The sequence below is a fragment of the Sturnus vulgaris genome, chromosome 8 (genome assembly GCF_052056855.1).
Source record: "Sturnus vulgaris isolate bStuVul1 chromosome 8, bStuVul1.hap1, whole genome shotgun sequence".
Lineage (NCBI taxonomy): Eukaryota > Metazoa > Chordata > Aves > Passeriformes > Sturnidae > Sturnus > Sturnus vulgaris.
The window spans coordinates 35,477,230-35,495,771 of record NC_142250.1 but is presented as its reverse complement, the minus strand read 5'-3'; the positions used below and the strand labels follow the sequence as shown (position 1 = coordinate 35,495,771).

Below are 18,542 nucleotides of genomic sequence, written 5' to 3'. Positions count from 1 at the left end.
TTGGAGTGAAGTAGTTTTGTGGTTTAAAAAAAAATTCTCCCCTCTAAAGAAAAAAACATATTACAATTCATTTTCATTCTCTCCTTATTTTCTTCTTCCCAGCAGGAGAAATCCATGCAGAACAAAATACAATAACTTTTCCTAAAATAATATTCGGTATAGATTGAATTCCTTATTAATGTCTTCCCTTGTACATCTTTCTTGATTCATCAGGTTACAGATGTCCAGAAGCCCAATGATAAATGTCAATCTTCATGTTTTTAGATCTATTTAAAGGAAAATGATGAATACTGTCAGATCTTGTTTACATTAGGCTGAGCAGTAGGAACCTGTTTCCAGAAAAGCACTTGCATTTCCTTGAGGTTGTTTTTGTTACTCTCAACACAGTGATTCTGATAAAATAGAGGAAAATTTTTTTTTACTCTTTCTTATCTGCATGGAAAGCAGTGGGAAGGAGAAGGGAGGAGTTCCTAGAGACAATCTCTGAAAATAGCCATGAATTCCTCTCAGAGCTCAGGTTGATTCCAGTCTGCTCCCAGAACACCCAGAGCTCTCCATTCTCTCTCCCTCCATAATTCATGTCATTTTTATCCTTGGGGAGCAGGAACTGCTGGTGACCTTTTTTGGTGCATATTCAAAAATATCAAATTGCACTGATGTGACCTATTGATAGCAGTGACTGAGGAATGCATCAGTGGTGATGCTTTGTGTGGTGTCTGTGACTCCTCTGGCATTTTCCAGGAGAAGCAGATACACAGATGGAGCTGCTTAAGACACAGAAATCATTGATCACCAAGCAACACAAGATTCTCAACCTTAAACTCATGGCTTTTTCTACATTGACAAGGAAATCATTCTTTAGGGAAGTTTGTCAGTTTGTTTTCCTCTATTTCCCCAAGTGGGAAAAAACCCAATGATTTTGGGGAGCCAATGGCAGGCATTGATTTAATAATTAGAACACATTTAAATGTGTTGAATGGACATGGCCATTTGTTTAGGCAGGAACATTCTTAATTTAGATGTCAATATTTGTTACCATGTGAGAACTGTGCAGGTTTTGCCAGGTAGAGCCTTACAGACACAAAACAAATGAGCTGCCCATCTCAGATATCTGACCAAACCATTGCTTTTGAAAAAAAGCTAATTGTCCAAGCACTGCAATTTTCTGAATTCCGTGAAACCAAACTATTTTGATCATCACAGATTTATGGCCAGGCCCTTTTCTTCAGGAGATGGGAAAGATTAAATAATATTCTCAGGGGTGGTGACATCATCCTCCTTAAAAGCAAAAAAAAAAAAAAATAAAAAAAAAGCTCAACCCCATCTTGCTCTTGCCCAGACAGAACAGGGATCACCAGGATGGGGAGAGAAGCTACAAGCAGCTTGTGGAACCTTTGCTTTGCAGCAAAAACAAATTTAATGAGCTGAAACCCAGATCACACGACAGAGAACTGTGCTTTTTTGTGCTTATATTTATTTGCACAGTTATTTGTGGTGCTGCCTGGCACAGCCTGAGCCACAGAGCTCCAGCCTGTTACTCAGAGGTTGTTTTTTCCCCTCTCCCCACCCACAGACAGCTGGGAACTGAACTGAAATATCTTCCTTTTCTGCTGTCAGCCTGATAGAGGCTGTTTCTCGTGTTCATGGAATCAGCACCATGGTCAGAAATTTCCCTCATTCCTCACAAGAGGCCGTTGGTGTTTTCCTATGGCAGCAGGTCTGAAATGACACAGCATTTCTGTGCCCTGCAACTTCTCTTTTTAATTTTTTTTTTTTTTTTTTTTTTTGTGAATGCATAGAGAAAAAAGTGGGCTCATCAATATACATATTTGGAGCAAAAACCCAATAATCTCCAGGCTGCCAGCTACAGTGGTGAGCTTTGACCTTCTGCAGCTTCCAAGGGCTGATTTAATCCCTTGAATGAGGCTTGGTGTGGAAGGGCTGACAGGACCTTAATTACAGGGTCATGATACTATAATTACCAATAGCAAAGTGAAATAAACTCTGCTCATCCAGCTCAAACCACTTAATAACCACCAGAAATCCTTCACAAATCATTTTGCCTCTGCCTGCAGAGGTAGAAAATAGAGGAAGACAGGACTTTCTGCTTCAGTCTATGTGGTGCAGTCGTGATAAACGGGTTTCCTCCAGAAACACAACATTACAATTCTCTTCTTTAAGCACCTTCTGAAAACCTCCTTTTAACTTGGTAGCTCCATCTGTTCAGCATCTCACACTCTGCTATGTTTTCATCCATAAAAAAAGTGCAAATATTGTGAGAAGCCAGTGGGGAGAGGGAGCAGCCATCTGAATCCCAAATCTTGGTTGGATACCAAAGGCAGAAATTGGAGCTGGATTTTGGTTTCCAGGCTGCAGATGATCTTTGGGTACCAGGTGTTTTCACACACAGACTGCTCCAAGCCTGGCAGGGGAGAGTTCCTTTGTGCTCCATGAGATCCTTTTTCTTGTCGAGTGTTGTTAGCTGGAGTTAAAGCTCAGGGTGTGAGCCCTGCAAGGACTCTGCAGATGTGTTTCCCTTCCTGTGGGCTGCCTGCCATCATCTCTGCCATGCTTGGCTTCTGAATTCAGGAGAAAAAAAATCAACCACACAGAAACCTTCCAGCAGGTGAAAGAGGAAGAGAAACACCTTAAACTCCCTTGGTGTTCAGTGAGTGCATTCCCTTTTTTAAAACCATTTTTAGAAGAAGCTTTTGTGACAGAGCACAGGACATGAGCATTCATTTGGCTTTTGGCAGCTTTGGGAGGGGACAGCACTGAGGGGACAGCGTGTCTGGGATGCTGCTGCCACATCTCCAAGGGAGCATCCAGCCACTGCAATTCCATGGCATCAGCTGGGCTGGGGCTCAGGCTCCTGCCCAAAAACAAGACCAAAAACACGACCAAAAACAAGAGCAGTTGCACACAGCCAGGGCTGCATAAGCTGGTCCTTGCACACGTGGGAGAAAAAGCAGTTTTAGGAAAAGCAGTTGTAGAGAACACTATTTTAGAAAAAGCAGTTTTGGAAAAATCAGTTTTAGAAAAAGTAGTGTTAGAAAAAGCAGTTTTAGAAAATGCTGTTTTAGAAAAAGCAGCTTTCCTTTGTCTCTTGCTGCCAGAGTGTTTGTTCCCTCCCCAGCCCTTCCAAAGCTGCCATGGAATATGCACATGGTAATGCTTGTCTCAAGCTGAACAGTGAGTGTGCTCACCCTGGAAAGATGAGGAGGCATCCACATGCTGAAAATGGAAATTTCACTTTTGCTTTTTCTGCACAGCACCTTGTCTGGATGTTTTTGTTGATTTTTTTGTTTTGTTTTGTTTTGATTTTGGGGTTTTTTGGGGTTTTTTGGGGGGTAGTATTTTTTGCTATTGCTTGAACTTTAATGAAAAAGAATTGAAAGAATCCTGTGTGAGTCCCTTTTAATAGTTCCAGATTTGAAAAAAAAAAATATTCTGAACTCAGCAAGCTTGATCATAATCTTCCAAAGCATTTCAAGCTCTTGTCCTTCTCTCCAGGGAACCAACAGCTCATATTCTGCTCCTTCTGTGCCTTTCTTTCTGAATTTTCCAGTTTCAGCATGTAAAAATGTTAGAAGGAAAAGAGGGTGCCATCTTAATCCTCTCCAAGTTTTAATATTTTTTCCTTAATAGCATTAGTTTGCTGTTCAGCAGTATATAGTATTAGTCAAGCTTCTGACTATGAAATGCAGATAATTAATTGAAGTTTTAATCTCTGAGTTTTTAGTGAAAAGATCCACACTGGCTGGAAGTTTTACAATCATATTTGTATTTTTTTCGCCAGCAATCTGACCCCTTTTTTTGAAGAAAAAAAAAGAATATTTTCATCTTTGAAGGCTTTCAAATTAAATCTTTAGGCTGGCTTAAATAAATGCTATGTTTTACCCACAGTTAGGGGCATACACACTTGGAAGTGGCTCAAAACATTTGAAAAAATGTAGCATTAGTTGAAATGTTCTGTCTCTGCTAAAGATCAGGAGCACTGTAGAAATGGGATATTCTCAGCCTTTGGGCTATCACATCACTTGCTGCCAAGTTCTTTTTGCTTTAGTTTGGCTGATCTGTCAAAAGCACAGAAAGAAATGCAGCTAGCAGGTCTCTGATCAGAGTTTTAGCCAGAGTTTCTCCTCAGTTCTTTTTCTGCTCAAACCCAGTCTCCCTGTTGGAGCAGTTGAAATGGTGATGGTGACTTGATGATATTGTTAATTATTTTCATGAAAAGAAAACACAGAGTAGTAAAGAGCCCTAACAAAGGGCCTCTTAATCTTGCAAGAAGCAGCAATTATTGGCTGGAAATGAAAGCCACACTTCACTGTAGAACAAAGGGATTAATTTCCAATACACAGACTAATGAATTGTTGCAGCAGTCAAACCAGGGAAGCAGATCTTTCACCTCTTCAACATTCCAGATGAACGGATGCATCTTCCCCTAGAAGATACTCTATAATTGGTGATAATCTGGAGGGAAATGAGCAGAAGATTGTGTGTATAAAGCATTAGAAGAGATGCTCGAATAGTACCCTTGAACTTGTGAAGTGCAGGGATGAATAATCTGTCTGCACAAGCTTTTCCAGCCCTACTCCCACCAGGGAAGTTCCTTTGCCATTAGGCAATGTCTCTATCAGAGAAGACCACAATAAATAAGAACCAGATGCTGCCTGAACTCCCAAATTCCCAATTCTATCACCAGGGCAGAAATGCCCCTTCTTCCATGTCAATCTTTCCTCTCAGGAGTGGATGTCCTGAGGGTTAAGGTGGGATGGGTTCCTTTGCTCTCCCCAGTACTTCAGCCTGAGTTAATAGCAGCACATTTCCCTTTGCCATGTCAGGTCCTCATATCTTTACACCCAGTTTACAACAGGATTTTTTCTGTTGTCTTGTTCTCAAGTGCAGTCAAACAGGCCTTTCTTTGAAAGAATTTTCTTTGGGTCTCACTAGAGCATGCAGAAGAAGGGAGTTAACCGTGCAGCTGGCCTTTGTCTGTCTGGTATTTGCTAGAGGCTTTTGTGTCCTAGGAGGATTAGCAAGAGGGCTATCACTTGGAGAAATCCTGGAAGAGAAGGAGTTCTGCATTGTCTGATGCTCAGCACTGCCAGGGGAGACAAACAACCCTGGCAATCCCACACATCCAAACCCTTCCATTAGCATGCACATCCAGCACCGCTCTTTTGTTGGGCCTCATCAACATGCAGCTCACATCCCCTCTTTTCCCCTAAAGCACTAGCAGAGCTCAAAGGAAATTATTAAAAACACCTTGTATGAGATGAAAGTTCTGATTAGGTTTTGTTTCAGGTGCAAAACCCGCTCCTGGGATCTGCTTTGAGAGAGTCAACTCTGCCGGAGACCCTTACGGCAACTGCGGGAAAGACTCCAAGAGCTCCTTTGCCAAATGTGAACCCAGGTAGGGCCCCCCTGCAAACAGCAGCTGGGAGAGGGAACACTGGAAATGTGTTTACTTCACCTGTCCTTTGGTTGTGTTTGTTTCCATCAGGGATGCAAAGTGTGGAAAAATCCAGTGCCAAGGAGGAGCGAACCGACCCGTGATTGGTACCAATGCTGTTTCCATAGAAACCAACATCCCACTCCAGGAGGGGGGCAAGATCCTGTGCCGTGGCACCCACGTCTATCTGGGGGATGATATGCCTGACCCTGGGCTGGTGCTGGCAGGAACCAAGTGTGAAGATGGAAAAGTAAGATTCTGGAATACTGCCAGAAAAGGAGAGCATCACTGGCATCATTCTGCCAAGTGTTTTGTAGATTTTTCTTTGGGTTGTTTTTTTTTTTCCCCCATAAAATAATTGCTTCTCTTGCTCAGACTGAGATAGATTTTACTCCCTTCTGGCCACTGTTCTGGATTACAGATTTTCAGATGCAAATCTGAGCAACCTGATCTGGTGGAAGGTGTCCCTGGCCATGGCAGAGGGTTGGAAATAGAGGAGCTTTAAAGTCCCTTCCAACCCAAACCTGGGATCCTGTGCAATGCAAGTTGCTTAAGTCTATGACTGATTTTTTGAAGACAGTCTCAAGTATCTGCCCATGGAGGCTTGAGGTATTCTGCAAAATAAGTCCAGCAAAATTAATGAATTAATGAATTCCTGAGTTCAATGTATTCCCTTTCCCAGCATCTCTGACATTGCAAAATTGTCATTAATTTCACTTTGGGTTCAAAATGTATTTTATCTTCTAGTTATGGCTCCCCACTTCTTTTTTTTTCATGCAGGAAAACCTATCTCTGTATGCAGTCTTTGAAAACTATAAACCCATTGATGCTCAGCAACCAAAACCGATTTTTGCAATTGTGTTTTGCAAACTTTGTGAATTATCCACTGTGAATGCAGCCCAGATTTCACATGGCTGTCTCATTCTAAGCTTTTCTTTTGTGAGGAAAGCAAGTGAGAAAGATGGGAGGCAGCCATGAGTTTTCAGGGGAAGGAGGAATGGAAGTCCAGGAGCTTTTGAAATCAAGGAGGTTTCCATACCCTCAGTGGGTTGCTTGCAAAAAGGAGGGGAAACAAATGTTTTGATAATTTGTGGTAAATTCAACTAAGCTTCTAAATTTCTGAATGCTTTTGAATTACGTTGCATTATCTCACTGTGCTGGGAACAGGTTTGAAATCCATCCCCAGAGAAACCACAGCTCTGTTAGAGGAAAACAACCCCTACAACATTTCTAAGTCAATCTGTTATAAAAAGTCTTTTCAAAGCGCTGAGAAAGCACCCCATTATGTTTTACTAATGAGTATTTAATCTTTCTAATCTATCTAATCATACACATCCACACTATAGAATACACAGGCTAATACTTCTGAAATTGTATGTTTTACTTTGAGGACATTAGTGCATTTGTATTATGGATTAAGAATATGAATTTAAATATTCTTGGGTTTTCTCAACTGGAGATGCACAATTTGAAACGCAGCCATTTTAATGTGATGAGAATTCTGGGAGCTGCTGCACTGTGAATATTTGAATTGTGAATAGTGCTGTAATCAGACCATATTCTCTCCATGCTTGCATGTTGATGCCAATTCACTCTAATTTCCTTTCCATTTTTCCTTCCCCCCAGGGGATAAGTGCCCTGATTAAGCATCCCTGTCGCCTCCTTCAACACTATTCCCAGCTTAATGCTAATTATTGTGACTGACTTTTAGTACTACTGAACTGCACTGCAGTTAAACATGAGCAAAAATGTGCAGTGTGGGGTTTTTTGACCTTTTTCGTTGTCAACATAGTATAGGAACAGTTATTCCAGTCCTAATTTCGTCTTTTTTCAGTTTGGAATAGGGTAACTTCTCATTACTGACGTGCTCATCAGTTGTGTGGTTGGTTGATGTTATTATTATTCAGCACAAATTTTGCTTAACCTCAATTTTCAGCTCCGTTGGCAGAGTAAAGTTTATCTGCAATGATTGGAAAACAAAAAAAAAATTTGAATTTTATTCCTGTGCATATGGTATTTGTTTACTTCCGTTTCCTATAAATATCAAATGTGAAAAAGGGCTGGTTTATATTTGACACCCCAAAAAATTATTTAACTTGGAAAAACTTAGAAAGACCTTGGTTTTCTTGGAAAACAATGATGAGCCCATGAAAATCAATGACCACACTTAAACATTCACCTGCCCCTGGGTCCAGGTTCTGTTAGTGGAATGAAAAATATTTCATCATTGATATAAACAAAACTCTGATCATTTACACCACCAGGATCCAAAGCTTTGCTCGAGGAATCATCTGCTGCAGTGAAGACACGAAGGCAGAGCAGGAACCTGAAGGAATCCTGCTCAGTGCACTCCTAGTCCTGAAAAAAAAATGCAAATTACTGATTTTTAAATTGGTTTAAAAACCTCCCAAACCCCAGGGTCTCCCCACTGGTTGCACTTGAGTGGAACTGTGAGGGTTTGCTTGCACAAACTCAACATTTCAACACTACAAAGTGTGGGTGAAACCAGGGCTGGCCAGGAGAGCAGAATTCAACTTGCTCAGATTTGGATTTCAAAGACTTTGAAAGGAAAATAAGAAGAAGGCACCCAATCCTGGTGTCCTTTGTGTCCATATAATTATATATATTTGCATGTTGAGAAATATTTTACTGCTGAAAGAAGGGATACGATGCCCTGGGGGCACCAGCAGCTCTGTATTTGTTAAATATATTGCTTTTTTTTATTTTGCAGATTTGCCTGAACCGCAGGTGCCAGAACACCAGTGTTTTTGGGGTCCATAAATGTGCCACCAAGTGCCATGGACGTGGGGTAAGCATCCTAAGAAAAAATTCTTTTACAATCCCTCAATAACCACTGGACAAGAAATCACTTTCTGTAATGGCTTTAGGATCTATAATTGCCTGCAATAGATCAGTCAGAGTCACTGTAATACATTTTTATTACATATTTCCATTTTCACTGTTCCTTATACGAAATTGTTTTTATTTGACAAAGAAATATTTATCAGGCAGTAATTATCTTGTTCTTAATTGACAGCCTGTGATACAAAGGAATCTTGTAATCCTCAAAGCAATTTGAAGTCTAACCCTCCATCATGAAGAATTCCCATTAAAAATCAAAAAATGAAGTTTCTCCATAGATAAAAAGAAATTCAAATTTTTGAATTGAGCATTGGAAGCATTTGGATTGAGAAGCAAATGAAACAGCATTTCCAAAAACATTAAAATAAAGTAAAACCATATTGATGAGTTTTGTGGCATGAAAGTGGCCCGGAATGAAAAATGTGATGATATCATTTAATAATAGCAGTGGTTTGAAACCCAGTTTATATTATGATAATGTTAATTATGTCAAGCTTTGCCTTATTAACCTTGATGTGCAGATGAGCTGTTTGTTTCTCTGAAAAGCTGTGGCAGCCACATTGGAAGACCCATAGAAATTCACTGTCCTCTCTGAGGAAGGATTTTCATTTGCTTTCACTTATTTTATCACCCTGAATTTGCAAAACTGAGCACTGTTGATGGTGCTTCCTCTTCTCATTGAGCTGGAATGAGCAGAGGCTTGGACTGGCATTTTTTATGTCTGTACAAAGCAGGAACCTCTGGTGACTCCTCAGTGGCAAAACTGACCTCATGGAATTGGAGATGAGAATTCCTGCAGCGCTTTAATTTAAAAAAATAATGCTTAACAAAGTATATGGTTAATTATCTTGCTGACTTTGAAAAGTAAATCTTTTTTTTTTTTTTTTTTAATTTTACATGACCACAGCCAGTCTGAGCTCTCTGAATATTTTAGTGTTCTGCAGACACAAGCAGCACAGTGTTTCTGTTTCTGCCAAGCTGACCTGGCCAGAATATTGCATACTCAGAATAACCCAAACTCCTGTGAGCTGTGTCTTACTGAAAACTCATTTATTAATCTGTGCTGTGGGTTCTCTATGGTGATGGCTGGGGTTAGCACAGAATTAGGAACTTTATTGGCAACAAGCTCTAAGCCCAAAATCTTTATTTACAAATTGATTTGAGCCCCTTAATGTGACTTCAAATCCTGGGGTCAGTTTGGGGTCTCTCAGGACAAGAACTGGAGGGGCTGGAGGGTGTCCAGGGAAGGGAGCAGAGCTGGGAAGGGGCTGGAGAATTCCTGAGGGAGCTGGGAAGGGGCTGAGCTTGGAGAAAAGGAGGCTCAGGGGGGCCCTTGTGGCTCTGCACAACTCCCTGACAGGAGGGGACAGCCGGGGGGATTTGGGATCTGGGAACAGGGACAGGAGGAGAGGGAACGGCCTCAGGCTGGGCCAGGGGAGCTCAGGGTGGATATTAGCAAAAATCTCTTCATGGAGAAGTTTTTCCAGCCCTGGCACAGCTGCCCAGCTGTGCAGTCCCCATCCCTGGAGGGATTTAAAATCCATGTGGATGTGGCACTTGGGGACATGGGTGGCCTCGTCAGTTCTGGGGAATGGTTGAAGATCTTAGAGAAATTCTCCAAGCTGACCAATTCTGTGACTCCATGGTTCTGTCAGCCCTGAATTCACCACAAAGCAGCTGCTTGAGGAGTAGCAAAAGGAAATAAAGAGAGTTTGGATTGTGGGACCTCCTGGGGGAAAAGCCCTGGATCTCCTGGGGGAAAGCCCTGGATGTCCTGGGGGAAAAGCCCTGGATCTCCTGGGGGAAAGCCCTGGATCTCCTGGGGGAAAGCCCTGGATGTCCTGGGGGAAAGCCCTGGATGTCCTGGCTCCCTCCCCTCTGTGGGATCAGGCTGTGTGAGTGATGAGCTCTGGATGGATCAGACCCCACAAGCTGCTCCCTCACTCAGGTTAAAACCCCCCCAACACGGAGCACGGTGTCCCTGCAGACAGTGCAGGCGTGATAGCAAAGCTCCTCGAGGGTTTCCTCAGCCCTGATCCCAGTTCCACAGCTTTCTCCAGCAACTGGTTCATCTCAGAGCCAAAAATAATTCCTTCCAGGGCTCAGTGCAAGCCCCTGATGAGAGGAGTTAACAAAGCTCTACAGCTCCTGTGCAGGCAGGAGGAGCAGAATTTAGCAGGCAGATAATGCTGCTGCTGCTGCTGCTGCTGGAAGCAAAGAGACAACAAGACTTAAGAGATGTCTGATTATCCTCATATTATTGATGTTGTCAGCTGGGGTAACTCCAACGATTACCTGCCAAAGAAATAATGGTTTTTAGGATCCCTCTCACTCCGTGGCGAGTTGCTCTTTGCCACCTCGGTGTGCAATAGGCAGCTATCAGCACATCTCCTTTCTTCTCTGAGTTTTATTCCTCTCTGATGTGTCACTGGCTGATTAGAGGCCCTTATCAGCCAGGGCTGCTCTCGGATGTGTTTTATGTTTAAGCCATTTGTCTTGTTTTGCAGGTCTGCAACAACAAAAAGAACTGTCACTGTGAGGCTGAGTGGGCTCCCCCCTTCTGTGACAAGCCAGGCTTTGGGGGCAGCGTGGACAGTGGCCCCATCAGGCAGGCAGGTCGGTGGGAATTCAGGCTCCACCTGGTTTTTTTCCAGGATAAAGAGTGGAAATTGGTCGACCTCAGAAAGAATTATTTCTGCTCTTCGTTGATTTTACAGGATTTGATTATTCCGTGCCAGTTTTTCCCCAGAGTGTTGGCACATTGGTGGCCTCAAAGAGAGGTTTGTGCTTTATGTCTGAGGACATGACAGTCTCCTCACAAGTACACGTGTGAACTCAATCTGGATGGGAAATAATGTCTGTTTTCATATGAACAATGCTGTTCTAAACCAAAATGGATTCTCTTCTCTGCACCCTGCAGTAGTGGCAAAACTGAATTCATGACATCATGGTAATTTCCATGACAAAGCTTCCCATCAGGGTTTCACTACTGAAAGATCTTTGTTTTTTGAAGATAGCAAAGAAACCCTGGTCAGGCACTGAGCAGGCCCTTGGAAGTTAACTCCTTGTGATTTTTTTTTTTTGCAGACAATAAGAGTTTGACCATAGGAGTGCTGATAACCATCCTGTGCCTTATCTTTGCTGGATCAATCATGTACCTCAAAAGGAAGAATTTCATGAGGTGGTTGTTTACAAGCAAGAAGACAACAATAGAGAAATTAAGGTATGCCCATTTTCCCTAATTATATTCCAATAGATATTAAGGAAAGGAAGCAGTAAACACAGCAATTCTCATCACTGTGAATGTGTTAGAAAGAACCAGCCTTGACAAAGAATATTCACCAATAACAGCAGTGTTTTCCCTGGGTTGGTTTAATTTCATTGATAGGCAGTAAATAATGCAGATATTGGTTTGAATATATTCCTCTTTCCTTTTGGGATGAAAAATTAAGCACCGATGGAAGTATTGCCTTTATTTTCATTTGCCTGAAACAGTTTCATTACACTGCGTGGCCTTTTATCTAAACTCAGCTGAGTGAGCTGAAACTTTCCTATTTGAGGTCATTACTGTTTAAATGTTAGATTCATTAGAATACTCTCCTGGGTGTTACAAAGCTGCATTTCCACAGATTGCAGAAGCTAATTTAACAGACTACTGGTTTCTAAAAAATCAATATTTATTTTTATTCTTGCAAGAGTGCTAGACAATTTTTACTTTTCCTGTTTACTATAACCAGGCAGAAAGCCCTTGCAAAATCCCATTCTGAAAAGAGGCTCCTGTTTAAGAAAATGTTACAAAGCACCTTGTGTTCAACAATTAAATGTTTTTATTGCAGGTCTGTGAGTCCAGCAAGACCTTCCAGTTCATCTGAGCCAAATCATGTTCATCCCACATGTGTTAGTAAAAACCTCATCAGGAAGCCACAAAATACAACCATACAAAAAGTGAGTCCCTAAGCAATTGTTTTAAGAAGTGGGGGAAAACCAAAAAAAGGTCTAACGTATTTTGGATCTCAGTTAAGTGATTTATTATAATACAATAATTAAATGAATTTAATATAATGTAGGACCAACATTAAGTAAATGGGAGTGGATGTAAGCTTCAAAATTCATTTATGGCTTTCACCTTGAAGACAGGTGGAGATGCCCAGTGCAGAAAAGAAATAGTTTTGCCTCTAGAAGAGAAAAGCAAGGGAATAAGATGGATTTTAAAGTAACAATAGGCCAGGTTTGATGGGGCTTGGAGCAACCTGGTGGGAGGTGTCCCTACCCATGGCAGGGGGCTGGAATAAGGTGGATCCCTTCAAACCAAACCGTTCTGTGCCAGCTGTTGAGATTTCTGACTTTGCTGGGATGGTTTTTCCCAGAGAGAGAGCCCGAGGCGGCCGCTGCCGTACCAGATCATCGACATCAGCACCCCTGTGAATTCACACCAGGTGCCACCCCTGAAAACACCCCAGAGAGTCCTGCCACCCCTGCCCCAGCTGCCAGGCCACCAAGCTGGGCCTGAGAGACCCCTGCCAGCTCATCCTTCGCTGAGGTTCTCCCAGGTAACCGCTGATTCTCCTCTGTTTAATTCTATTTAATATTTACTCTGTGAGCGTTTGGAGAAATGAAGCGTTTTCTCATTTTTCCCCCGCAGTGTTTCCTTTATACTTTGTGTGAGTTTAGAACTGCGCTGTAGAAAAATTGCTTTGTGGCAAATGGGGGGCTGTGATCCTAAAATTTAGGACCCTGAACTCTGCCTTCACCTCTCAAAAGACAACAGAGCAGGCACAGGCTCATCTCTCCAGCTGCCCAACAGAGGGGAACTCCAGGGTTTGTTGGTGAGGTGCCAAACACAGAGACAGAGTTAGGGGGTCACGTTGCAGATGTGATGTGCAAGAGCAAAAGGTGCCTTGGCTTGATGTGCTTGTGCCCTGCCATGAACCACAGTCTGTTTCTCCAGGGCACAGACCTGAAAATCACTATTTCCTGCAGACACTCCTTTCATTGCAATGTTTAAGTAGAGATGGTAAATATTTTATATTTTAATGGTTTTTTTTTATTTTTGAATAAGATGCATCTCATGGCTATAAGCTAGATGAAGTTTTCTGTGCAGCTGTCTGTATTAAATGGTGCCTTTTCTTGTCACTGGCTGCTCCCTTTTGGTGGCACTTGTGGAGTGACTGTTTCTAAGCTATTCCTGTTCTGCAGCTGTGGTGCTGTTCTGGGTGTGGGACGAGGTTAAAATGAAGTGAATGTTGTTAACACCAGGCTCTCACCTGCAGGAGCCCTGAGAGCTGCTCCAAAACCTTTTCCTGGTGATGGGCAGGAGGAGACAGCTCTGAGACAGTGCTGGAGTGCAGGGCTTTGAAAAGGGATTGGAAAAATGTCAGAAACAAGCAGGGATGAGGGAGGCTGCCCAGAGAAGTTGTCAGGGTGCCCAGAGAAGCTGTGGCTGGATCCCTGGAAGCCTGGAAATGTCCAAGGCCAGGCTGGACAGAGCTTGGAGCAGCCTGAGATAGTGGAAGGTGTCTCTGCTCATTGTGGCAGCAAAAAGTGTACCTAGACTGAATTTTTTCAAAGTCTGAACATTATATCACTCAGCTTAGACCAACTTTTACAAGTGCAGCCAGTGTTTTATTTGCTTTTTTGTCTTCCCTTTTCCATATTTCCAATCATTTTACTTTCCAGGGGAATAAGAAAAGCTGACTCTTTCTAAAATAAATTTTGTAGGGAATTGGAAGCAGTATTGATTCCTGTTGCTTGTCTTTAGCTACCGTGGTTTCATTGTTCATTTTCTTGTGTTCTCTAACATTCTGCACGATTCACAGTGGTCAAAGGGGAAGATTTTAAGTGCAATTCTTAAGCAGAATATGGATGGAGAAAAGGCTTTCCAAGGAAAAGGAAAATTTCTCATTCTGATGCTGCACCTGCCCCAGCCTCAGGGCACATCACAGCAGCCCAGTGCTCCCCTGCAACTCGGGCTCCTAAATCCTTGTGCTCCACATCCCAGCCAAAGTGCCAGGTGGAATAGCAGACCTGCAGTACTAGCATTAGCAAAGACTGACAGATCTGAAACTGCCAAAAAGCTTATCAGCTTGGCAGCTCAAATTAATTGTGACAGTTCCTTCATCAAGCAAAATATCACCATTTTCAGTCTCTGCACAGAACACAAGTAGGACAAACAGGGGATCAGCTCAAGGCAGCCTAAAGAATGAGGAAGGGTTCTTTCAAAATTATATAATAACCTCAATATTGTCAGAAACAGCTACTTTTTATATCAGAGGGACCCAAAAAACCACTGTGTGGGGAGAAAATCTTTCATTCTTAAGTTAATTTTTTCCCTCAAAGCTTGGATGTAGTAAATTAGCTTAAGAAATTTGGGATAATAAATATAGATACTAGTTCATGTGTTGCTTCAGCTCTCTCTTGGAAGCACATCCAGAAGGTCAGCAAGAGGAAGGACTTTTAAAAATCATTGCTACATTCAGGATGTCACCCAGATGCTCAGTGCTGCAGGATAGTGATGTAAATTATATCAAATTTCCCTTCAGTTGTAAGTAAAATAGTTAAAAAACAAAAAGACAACACAAAAGAAACCCAACCAATCAACCAAACAGAAAATCCTCAGCGAATTAGCTCTTGCCAAGTTTAATATTTAATTATCTTTTGACTGAAAAACAGTTTTTCCTTCTTTCAGATGCTCTTGCAAGACAAACATCTTTATTTATGGGCCAGATTCACAGTCAGTATAAATCAGCAGAGCCCAGGTGAATTAAGGGAACAGTGCAGGTTTATCCTAACCATGAATTCAATCCATGGATTTGGTCTCTTCCCCTCAACTTTGTTACTTTTAGCATTCAGTCACTGCCTCTGACACTCTCATCCTCTTATTACCAAAATATATCTCGTATTTTACAGAGCATCCTAATGCCAGGAAATAGAATGTTGTGGTTTTACTTTGTCCTCAGTAAAACTGAGCTCAGCTCAGCTCCTGCTCCTTCTGCCACAGTTATCCTGGGAATATCCCTCCTGTGACACCTCGGTCTGGCTGCAGACACAGAGGGATTTCAGTTGCTTCTTTAGAAATCAGTGGGAAAAAAATTGGAATTTCTTGCAGCTGAAGTCTTTGGAGCTGCTCAATATGAGAATTGTGGTTTTCGTTCCACTATTTAAAACAACACTTCCACAAGCAGAGCCTGAATGCATTAAATGCCAGGTTGTGGATAGAAAATAGACAAACCCATCCATGAACTCTTTGTGATGTAGGGCTGAAGCTTTGTAGGGGAAGAGCTGGAGAAGGGAGCATGAGGAATGAGGGAAGCAGAGCTGTGCTGCAGATTCCCAACACATCAAAGGCTCTGCAAGGCCCCACACAAATTAACACACAAAGTTTGGATTCTCCTGTGGCACAGAAAGAATAGACAAGACCCTCTTGTAATCATTCTGGGGGATGGGATTTATTTCTTCACAGAGTTTTTCCTCTGTTCCTAAGGTTGTGTGAACCTAGTGGCATCTCCTTTCTATCAAGTGCTGCTCCATCTCAGCCACCATTTATTCTTCATCTCCATTTTTATCACAATTCCCTCCCTTTTTCATTTTTTTCTTTCATTTACCTTTCCTACCAGCTTGCCACATTACACTTTCTGTCAGAACGCTTGTCTGCTTCCTCCTTAAGGATATTTGAACTTGAGGACATTTTGAGTGGGAAATGAATGGATAAATAAATCAGGCATTGGGCCTGTGTACTCATCAATACTAGTACTCGTTATGCAGATAATTAAACAGGGTGGACATTATATGCAACTTTAAAATGTAGTTTGTGGCAAATTTGAACTTATTATATGTGAGATTTTCTTAAGCTCATCTATTTTCTTCCTTATCAAAATGCCCTGGATAATCAATCTGCATTTCCTTCTTAAAAGAGCAAATATTTGCCATGGAAAGTAAAAAAACAAAGGGATGCTCAAAACAAATAATGAAAAGTTGGACTTTATTCAGGAGCAATTCATGCTCTGATTGCTTGTTTGGATCACATCTTTCAAGGGATCTTTAATCAGATTATGCTTGTAAGCCTTTCCTGTTTCCTTTAACTTTACAAATGATACTCGTGGCAAACTAACAATAAGGAATAAAACTCCTTGGGAAAAGCTTTGCAGCTCCAGTAGTAGAAAAATCTGAAGTGAGTTTGGGGATGAACTGGAGAGTTTTTGTGTGCCCTGAGCAAGGCACTTAATGTGTCCCAGCTCCCAGTGAGGAGCACAAAGAGCCAAATTTCCCAGTTTGCAGGGACCACCCAGGGCAGCCACTGGCTCAGCCTGACAGCAGCTGACTTCTGTTCTTTATTAATGGAGCCTTTAATTCCACAGAATGAAAGCACAGCAGCAGCTCTGAAAAAAGAGTCACACAGATGCTCCCAATCCAAACCAGAATGGGCCAGTTTGGTTTTGTGGTCGTCTGAATTTCCATTTTAAAGTAATGTTGAGCATTCCCACCTTTCTATAGAACTGCTCCTACAAAGTTATGTATTGAATCTTTGCTGTTTTTATTTACCACCAATTAAGTTTTGAGTCCAGTAGAGATGAACCCTGCACTTCTAGAGTAAAGAATCAAAAGAAATAAAATCATGAAAATATAGTATTAAATCTTTGGTTTAAAATATAAGTGCCAGCTTATTAAAAATAAGTTACTTTTTGCTCATTTAAACTTATCTGGTCATAACCAGTTAAAAAATATCTTCAGTTTGGGTTTAGAGTAGGTGTTGGGAAGAAATTGTGAAGAAGTTGTGAGGAGGGGTGAGGTCTCAGTTTTGCCCAGAGTTGTGGCTGCCTCCTGGACGTGTCCAAGGCCAGGCTGGACAGGGCTTGGAGCACCCTGGTGATGCCTTAAGTTTTAGATTTTGTATTTTCCAGATTCTGTACTGCATTAGTGTGTAACTCTGAACTTCATACAAAGTGTCAGCAAGTTCTCCTCCCAGCTCAGTCACACAAAACAATCCTTTTCCAGCCCCACAACAGAGGACATTGCTACAGGTTCAGGCCCAAAAAAAGCAAATTGAGGAGAGCAATCTGTGAGGATGGGACTGCAGAACCTGGAGCTGGAATTGGACAATGAACCCCAATATGGGAATGGACCAAAATTTATAAAAGTGTGAGAACTTGTGACTCTGGGTCCATCCTGGGTGTAGCCATGGCCAGGCTCTTACACTGCCCAAGGTGAATCCTTGGAAGGTTTTTAATAAATCCATGCTTTATTCCTTTATCACTGCCCAGCCTCTGTTGCAGGGATCCTCTCCAGGCATCACTGGGACAGTGAAGGTGTCCCTGCCATGGCAGGGGTGACACTGCCCGGGCTCTGAGGTCCCTCCCAACCCAGCCCAGCCTGTAACCCCACGGTGCCACGAAAATCTCTCACCTGTGGCTGGGTGGAAGGTGCACTCTGAGCACTGACAGCAGCTCGTGTTTCCTGCAGGAGCCCCCCAAGCCCAGCCCCCCTCGGAAGCCTCTCCCTGCTGACCCCCAGGGCCGGGCACGCCAGGGACTCTCCAGGGCTCTGCCCCACGGCACCCCTGCCAGGTGAGTCTGCTCCTCATCCTCATCCTCATCCTCGCCTTCTGCACGCTGTTGTCACACATGGCACTGTGCTGTTGGTCACCTGCTTGTCACCCTGCAGCTCTCCAGGGCTCAGCTCCAAGCTCCATATGCACTGTGAGCTCCTGCTTTCCCGTTCGGGTCCCACACAATTCCCCTCCAGCCTGGGAATCGAGGGCACCCCACTGTCCCAGGCCTTGAGAAATGGAAACAAAAATTGGGGTAAATGACGTCATTGCCTGAATCTGTAATTGGAAGATTAACTCCCAATATGCAAATGAACCAAACTTATAAAAATATGAAAACTCATGACCTGTCATCCATTTTTGGGTGTAGCACCTGGGGGGGGCTTCATCTGCCCTAAATGTACCTGAATATATATTAAAAAATGCATGTATATAGGTACCTGAATATATATATATATATATATAAAAAATATGCATGTGTATGTGTACCTGAATATATATATATATAAAAATGCATGTGTATGGGTACCTGAATATATATATATATTTAAAAATGCATATATATATGTACCTGAATATATATATAAATATGCATGTATATGTGTATCTGAATATACATATATAAAAAATGCATGTATATGTGTATCTGAATATATATGTATACATATAGATATATAAATGCAT

At 42.2% G+C, this 18,542-nt stretch overlaps 1 protein-coding gene across 1 annotated transcript in view; it reads left to right on the top strand.

Annotated features, from left to right (window-relative positions):
* ADAM12 (ADAM metallopeptidase domain 12) overlaps positions 1–18,542 on the top strand; it is a 174,088-nt gene that overhangs the window by 153,125 nt on the left and 2,421 nt on the right. Inside the window, exons 15-22 of the mRNA XM_088169446.1 lie at positions 5,308–5,416; positions 5,507–5,705; positions 8,187–8,264; positions 10,825–10,933; positions 11,405–11,540; positions 12,154–12,262; positions 12,685–12,867; positions 17,774–17,877. Coding sequence (XP_088025572.1) covers positions 5,308–5,416; positions 5,507–5,705; positions 8,187–8,264; positions 10,825–10,933; positions 11,405–11,540; positions 12,154–12,262; positions 12,685–12,867; positions 17,774–17,877 — 1,027 coding nt within the window. The remainder of the gene's footprint in view (positions 1–5,307; positions 5,417–5,506; positions 5,706–8,186; positions 8,265–10,824; positions 10,934–11,404; positions 11,541–12,153; positions 12,263–12,684; positions 12,868–17,773; positions 17,878–18,542) is intronic.